Genomic DNA, 6,804 nt, shown 5'->3' on the forward strand with positions numbered 1-6,804 from the left:
AGACCAAAAAAATAGGGGATGCGTGAAAACCTTGCGTTTGGCACACAGCTGCAGATTTTGATGCATTTTGTAAACAAACCAAACTGAATGCGTGCAAGCGGCTGGGGTTGCTGGGGTTCTTGGGCTTGGAGGTACCTGGCGCCCTTGCTCTGTGCATACATAGACATGATTCAGATGTAGGTGCGTTAGGGCATAGCCATAGGTGTCCAGGTTCTGCGGAGCCTCGTTTATGCTCGGTGCTTTCCAGTGAGATCGGTTTTGGATGACATCTGAACACCTCAGAAACGGAAATAGGGGTTTGGCATGTGCGATTAGAAAGCGTCAGGCGGGAGTGAAAAATTCACATAAAATATGGGGAAAAGGAGTGAAAAATTCCTCCCCATAGGGTGTTGCTTTACACCCAAAGTCGGCAAGTATAGGACACTGCCCTGATGTCGGTATAAAGCCTGCTTATTGATGGTATAGTGCGGCTGCTGCCATGTGCTTGCCACGGACATGGCAAAGACGACGCTGGTTTCTCCGCCGTGCCTACCGGCCCGTTCAGCTCCGGCTGGTGGGCATGGCACACGCCGCTGCTCTGATCACGCTGCAGGTGCACGGAGGTACCGCGTACGGCGCGCTCTCGGCACGGGCATCCCCACGCGCGTAATTTTATGCATATCTGATGCGGCTATGCGACTTGACAGTGATTGGTGAGATTAAGTGTGAGATTTCTGAGGATGCGGTTGCGAGCTTGGCATCGTGTGGACTATCACGGAAAGCCTGCGTGTGCAGTAGCGGCTCGTGATTATCACGGAAAGACCTGCAGCAGCGGCTCGTGATAATCACGGAAAGCCTGCGTGCAGCAGCGGCTCACCACACCAGCGACAGCAACATTCAGGACGTCATTGCGTGCCGTCAAACACGACCGCCAGACGCCGAACGGAAAATTACTCCGGCGTGCTGTGAGGGTGCACCCGATCTGCACGCTCCTAGAGAAGCCCCATCGGCCCACTCCGGCGGCGCGGATTAAGGAGTGTGTCAACAGTCTGTGGCGTCTGCCACGAGCAGCCGTGACGGGCGCAACTGATAGTCGTGCCGTGTGGTGTCGTGTGCAGCCGGTCGCGCCGCAAACATCGATAGTCAGTGGAACAGGGGTCGGGTCCAGTGCGAGAACCCGGCGGGGAGAGGAGAGAGGGGGGACGGGGGAGAGGCGCCGGCGGACGGGAGGTGCGGGTGGACGGACAGGCAGAGCGGCGGGAAGTGATGGCGTCGTGCTTCGGAATTTCGGGCTTCGCCCCGACCCTGTTCCGTGCCTGTCGGTCTCGGTCTGGGACAGGGGTGAGCAGGCCACGGTGGATATGCAGGAAGTGTGGCAGTGCGTACTGTTTGTCAGCATGTGGGCACAGAAATGTTATCATTTTGGTCCGGACGGTACAAGTATCATCCAGGTCATCCAAGGAGCACGCGTGAGTTAGGTGTCTCGCGGTGTTGTTGGGTTCTTAAAGGTTTTAGCTCCCCCACATCTGTGCCACCGAAGTTGCATTATCAGATTACACTGGGACAAACTTCAGCGACACAGGTTATGAAAACATTCCGTACTTATTCATGGTTTGGGCCGTTGAAGGATAACGCAGATATTTAGTTGGATGGGACAGCTATAATTGTAACGGTGAAGCCTGATTTTGCACTGATTGACAATCGTCGTCACGTATCATGTCTGAGGATCATATTGCAGGTAATGAGGTGGGACCATCTTTTGCCGACGGTATTGATCTGATGCATTCGGTTTGTCCGTCGTTTTAACGAAATTACGCGCTGGTTTCTTGTGAAACATGAGCGTACTGGGTCATGTGCTTCCAGACTGGTGGGCTCGAGTCTCCCCAACGGCGCTCGCACTTTTCAAACCTTTGGGAGAGTTCTGGTCGTAAGCAGCCATAGGATAGTTTTGGCGGCACTTTATGTATATATATATATATATATATATATATATATATATATATATATGAAGTGATATCGCACCACTATCCGTTTACAGCTATCAGCTGTTGACCACAACGTAGATTCGCGGAACCACGTCCATAACTGAAAACCCGTCAAAACAAGAGAGCCCAGACCTGTGCCACTTGCAACGCCCCATGGAAATTCTGCTGAAGCGGGCGACAGTAAGCCGTTTGCGTTGGGGATTCGCAAGAGTGCAGTGGAGGTCATCTGACGACTTTGCGACAATTGAACCGATCAGTAAATGCCATAAAGGGCAAGCCATGAATACCATGAAGCAAGAAGATAGGAAATTGTTGTTTTACGTGAGTGAGTCAGCCCCTGTGTTGCGTTTAAGTGGGGGCGTATGTACGCGCATTCCCCCAAGTACACCTCAGGGTGAAATATTTCGGTCATGGACTTTTCCCCCATTTGTTATGTTGTCTTGAAATTGCGCGTCTCCACTGCGTAATGTAGCATCGTTGGTGGCCAGCCTAATGTCAAGAAGAACCTTAAAGAAGAAGGCTTAAGAGGGTACGCCTAAGGGCTTAGCCCTAGAAGGGAGCTCTCACATCCCCGTCGTCACTTGCGTCCTGGGGAAAACGGACCTCTCGTTTATTTATTTTTATTTTGTGTCTTCAAAAAGAACGGAATCCTAGCTAAACACATATTTTCAATTTGGTCGTGGCCCGAGACCTCTAGTGAACAAAGGTGTGGTAACCGAGTGGACGGGCTTTCTACTACCACATGATGCGAGTCCCAGTCGCGTCACAGTCCATGGGTGCTGAGATGACCACCGAAGCCTCTGGCGCTTCGTGAAAGGTAGTCCAATGACATGCACCGTGTGTCCTTTGACCCAAACGAAAAATAAAGTGAAGAAAGTATAGAACAAATGAAAAAACAAGGTGTCTATTTCCAGGACGGAACAACAGCGGAGATGAACATAATTGTTGGTTTTCCTTTGAGGTTGAAGCTACGGCTGAACAAGATCCATCCACCGTGCAAACGCCTCGCATACCAGCTCGATAGGACCCTCGACCTTTATGTTGAGGCCCTGCGTTCGAGTCCTGGTTGCCCCAGGACCCCTGGGGCCATTGTGGTCTCCGCAGTTCCTGTACGCTTCATGCAATACAATAGTGTGCGACAACGTGCGTCACGTTGTTAACAAAATAACGTGGGCCAGATGAGCAGGGTATGGACATTGACAGGAGGATGAGAGCTGCGATAAACGGAGCCAAGAACAGAACCGCTGGTCGTCTTTTCAAATGTAAACGTTAGGTGGGGCGGGTCCCGCGCCGCAGGGACGTCTCACCGGCCTGACGTTCCCCTCCGACAGAGCCCGGCCGGGAGGCGCTGATGGAGGCCAAGGTGTGCGAGGCCATGCAGTCGTTCCTCCGCTGCTGCCCGACGTCCGAGCGCCATGACCGGCTGTTCTGCCGCGCGGCCAACACCATCCTGCGCTGCGTGTCCAAGTGGAGCCTGCCGGTGGAGCGGCTGGAGAGCCCCATCAAGTTCACCCCGCCGTCGCTGCCCAAGCCGGAAGCCAGCGGTGGTGGGTGCCGAGGGTCGCTGCTGGATGTCTCGCGGTTGTCGCTGTGGGTGGGTGATGCCCTCACGCGTTCATCCGTATGGAGTCTGTTGTTGGGGGATGATGCGTCGTGATTTAGCCGTCTGATTTTTAACTTAGGGTACATTTGTGAACAAGTGAGCGGTAATATGGCGCAGGTGCTTTAGGCGGTGCAGGTGCGGTAATATGGCGCTTTCCAGCGGCGGCCAACACTTGAAGGCGTTTTGTTTGCAGGTTCTTTTGGAGGACATTTATGCTGTGTCGAGGAACGGACAGCCTAGTAGGTTTTTAAAAAGTACGAGCTCAGGTTGTGCACTGTCTTAAAACCAAAAGCGAGCGGAAACTAGCCGAGTTTAGCTGCATGCAAAGTTTCCAGCATAACGAACAATAGCGACAGTGGCGCGGCGTCGCATGTAACGCTGCCAGTTGTGTCTCAGTGCTGGGGCGTGCCCACTGCCGTGTCGACACCGACCGCTGCGTGGCGGCGGCGCCCCTCACGCCCCCCTCCTGCGTCAGACGGCGCCGAGCGCACCGATGACGAGAGCGGTTCGGAGACCGAACCCGAGTCGGAGGCCGAGACCGAGACCGAGACCGAGACCGAGACCGAGACGGAGGCCGAGGCCAGGCAGCAGCTGGTGGAGGCGCACGCGCCCGCGCTGCCGGTGCCGGTGCGCGCGCCGCCGGCGCAGCTGCTGCGGTGCGCGCCGCTGTTCCCGGAGCTGGCGGCGCCGGCGTCGCCGGGCCCGCCGCCGGCGGCGCCGCCGCCCTCGGCCGTCTCCGACCGGCCGCCGCCGCCGCCGCCGCAGGAGAAGGCGGCCGGCTGCCGCTGCCTGCCGCGCTGCCTGTCGCGGTTGTGCCGCCAGGGGACGCCCGTGCGGCCGGTGTCGCCGCCGCCGCCGCCGCCGCTGCTGCCGCCGGGCAAGTCTCCGCCGACGGCCGCGAAGCTGGGCCAGGCGTGGCAGGTGCTGCAGGAGTGGAGCGACCGGCGTGGCGAGGGCGACAGCCGCCGTCAGTACCGCGACATCTACAGGTGCGGGGAGGCAGGACGAACGCCACAGCGGGCCTACTCACCCGGCTCTGCTGTCCGCTCTGTCGACAGCCGGCGTTGGCTGTAAACTCAGTGGGCCAGGGTGGCGCAAGGCTGTGTGAACCCAGCGTGATCATTTTCAGGCACATGAGCCAGGAAGAGACGTATTAGGGCTGCGGTGTCCCGGCGGAACTCCGATCACACGCTTTAAGTTTAGGGATATATTCGTTTATGACGTCCCCTGCATAGCGGGTGTTGTTCGCAATATACCCTAAAGCGGCGTTTGCAAGCCGTTTTAACCACATTCCCTCCTGACATCACATTCCTTGGTCTAACCGTCCTCACTCAGTGTAAACTGATCGCATGGCGAGTGGTGTGTGCAGCACCGGCGCCGGCGCCGCCAGCGGCCGGCTGGTCCGTCTGACGGCGGCGTCTGACCGCAGGCGTCTGGCGCAGAACACCCGCCACGTGGCGCCGTTCGTGAAGCTCGCCTATCCGGACCTGGTGGGCGCCGTCGGTGTCGAGGACAGGGAGTCGCTGGCCGTCTGCGACCGGCTGGTCTGCAGGTGAGGCGTAACATGAGCTGACGTGATCTGCCCTGCCTTGCCTTGCCCTGTCCTGCCCTGCCCGACCGTGCACTGTCGTGCCCTGCCCTGCCCTGCCCTGCCCTGCCCTGCCCTCCCCTCCCCTCCCTGCCTTGCCTTGCCTTGCCTTGCCTTGCCTTGCCTTGCCTTGCCTTGCCTTGCCTTGCCTTGCCTTGCCTTGCCTTGCCTTGCCTTGCCTTGCCTTGCCTTGCCTTGCCTTGCCTTCGTCTTGTCGTGTCCTTTTCTGTCCTGCGTTGCCCTGCCGCGTATTGCCCTGCCACGCTCTGCTCTGCCCTGCCCTGTCCTGCCTTGACGTGATCTGACCTGACCGCGGTCAGAGCGAGCCGATGGCCTTCGGTGACGGCTGGGTCACGCCCGCACGAGATACCCACTCATCTGGGGTGATGCGCTTCAACGACGCTTGGGCCGTGCTGGCGGGCTGCGAGCTGTTGATAATGCGGCTGTCGTGGGCCCTGAGAGCATCGCCGAACGACAGGCAGCCCGTCGCTGCTCCGGCGCACAGCGCGGGCCGATATCTCCGGGGACTCTCGTGACGCGTGCTTGCCGCTGTTTGCTTTGTGCCAGAGTGTGTTCTTGCTGCTGTACGTGTTGTTGGTGCTGAGCTGGCAAAATAGTGGCGTGTATGGTGGGTTTGGCGGCTGCTTTGTTCTCGCCCGAGTCTTAGGCGTTATTAGTTGCGTACGATAGATAGACGTCATGTTCTCGCCTGTATCCCTCAGGTGGATTTATAATTAATAATACGCGGGATAACAGGGCAAGTGATTATTTCCGTGTATTGTGTTATGTATTGGTAGAGCCAATAGCATAACCATGTGTATATATTATTGCATATATTGGATATGTTACAACTGTGTCATGGGCCGTTATTCATTCGTATGTCTAAAAACACGCAGTGCGGAATCATAAGCCTTTTGTCGCAGTCAACAGAGAACATTAGACGCGATCAGGCGGGACCGGAGTCTTCGAGTGCAGCCGAGCCTGTGTTCGCAGGAAGAAGGTGCAGGGACTGGTTGATGACGCGATGGGACAGCGGAAGGCGGACAGCAAGGTGGTCTACGACTACGACTTCCTGGTCCAGACATTTCCCAAGGCTGTCGGTGACGTCAGGTGGGTGCGAGGGCCGGGGGCTCTTTGAAGGCCGTTATGTCAAGGTTGGTCGTTATCAGCATGAACCATCATGAGGCCGAAAGACCAAGAACTTGGATTTAATTTGCCGACATCGAGAGCTTTTGTGCCCCACGATAACTATGTAACGTATCTTTTTAGGTGGGGACAGAAATATTCGTAGCAACGAGTGTAGGAAGAAGTGAATATTTTCATAAGGAATTAATGGCGGCATACCGATATAAAGAGGGTAGCATATGGCGCATGGTGAGTTTTACATACAGTTGTCTGTATGTCGGCTTTTGTGTTTACACACGGTTACTGGATAATTTGGACGAGAAGAGGGTGGCTAACGACTTTGATCGAGACAAACGAGAACTCCAGTCTCCGATTTGAGTCCCGTTTCGAGTCTGGAAAACCTTCGGAGAGGCATTCGGGTACAAATACCTTTTAAACTCCCCTCTGATGTATGCGTATGGTGTGGTGTGGTGGTGGGGGGGTGTGGGGGGGGGGTATTCATGTCTTTTGTTTAGATATGTTTC

General features: G+C 56.2%; 1 protein-coding gene across 1 annotated transcript; it reads left to right on the plus strand.

Annotated features, from left to right (window-relative positions):
* The first annotated feature begins 559 nt into the window (after positions 1-559).
* On the plus strand, positions 560-6,293 carry LOC119106049 (uncharacterized). Its single transcript, XM_037229645.1, has 6 exons — positions 560-602; positions 3,296-3,511; positions 4,043-4,098; positions 4,390-4,556; positions 4,997-5,119; positions 6,149-6,293. Exons 1-6 carry the CDS (start codon positions 560-562, stop codon positions 6,291-6,293), a joined length of 750 nt encoding a protein of 249 aa, XP_037085540.1.
* The last annotated feature ends 511 nt before the right edge of the window (positions 6,294-6,804 follow it).

This window comes from Pollicipes pollicipes, unplaced genomic scaffold (assembly GCF_011947565.3).
Source record: "Pollicipes pollicipes isolate AB1234 unplaced genomic scaffold, Ppol_2.1 Scaffold_6138;HRSCAF=7277_pilon_pilon_pilon, whole genome shotgun sequence".
Lineage (NCBI taxonomy): Eukaryota > Metazoa > Arthropoda > Thecostraca > Pollicipedomorpha > Pollicipedidae > Pollicipes > Pollicipes pollicipes.

What these genes read in the sequence shown, in the direction of transcription:
- LOC119106049 (XM_037229645.1), top strand. Translation starts at nt 560, where the DNA reads ATGGCACACGCCGCTGCTCTGATCACGCTGCAGGTGCACGGAG. An exon ending in CACGCTGCAGGTGCACGGAG is followed by an intron (nt 603 to 3,295) that starts GTACCGCGTACG and finishes CCCCTCCGACAG; the next exon opens with AGCCCGGCCGGGAGGCGCTG. An exon ending in CAAGCCGGAAGCCAGCGGTG is followed by an intron (nt 3,512 to 4,042) that starts GTGGGTGCCGAG and finishes CTCCTGCGTCAG; the next exon opens with ACGGCGCCGAGCGCACCGAT.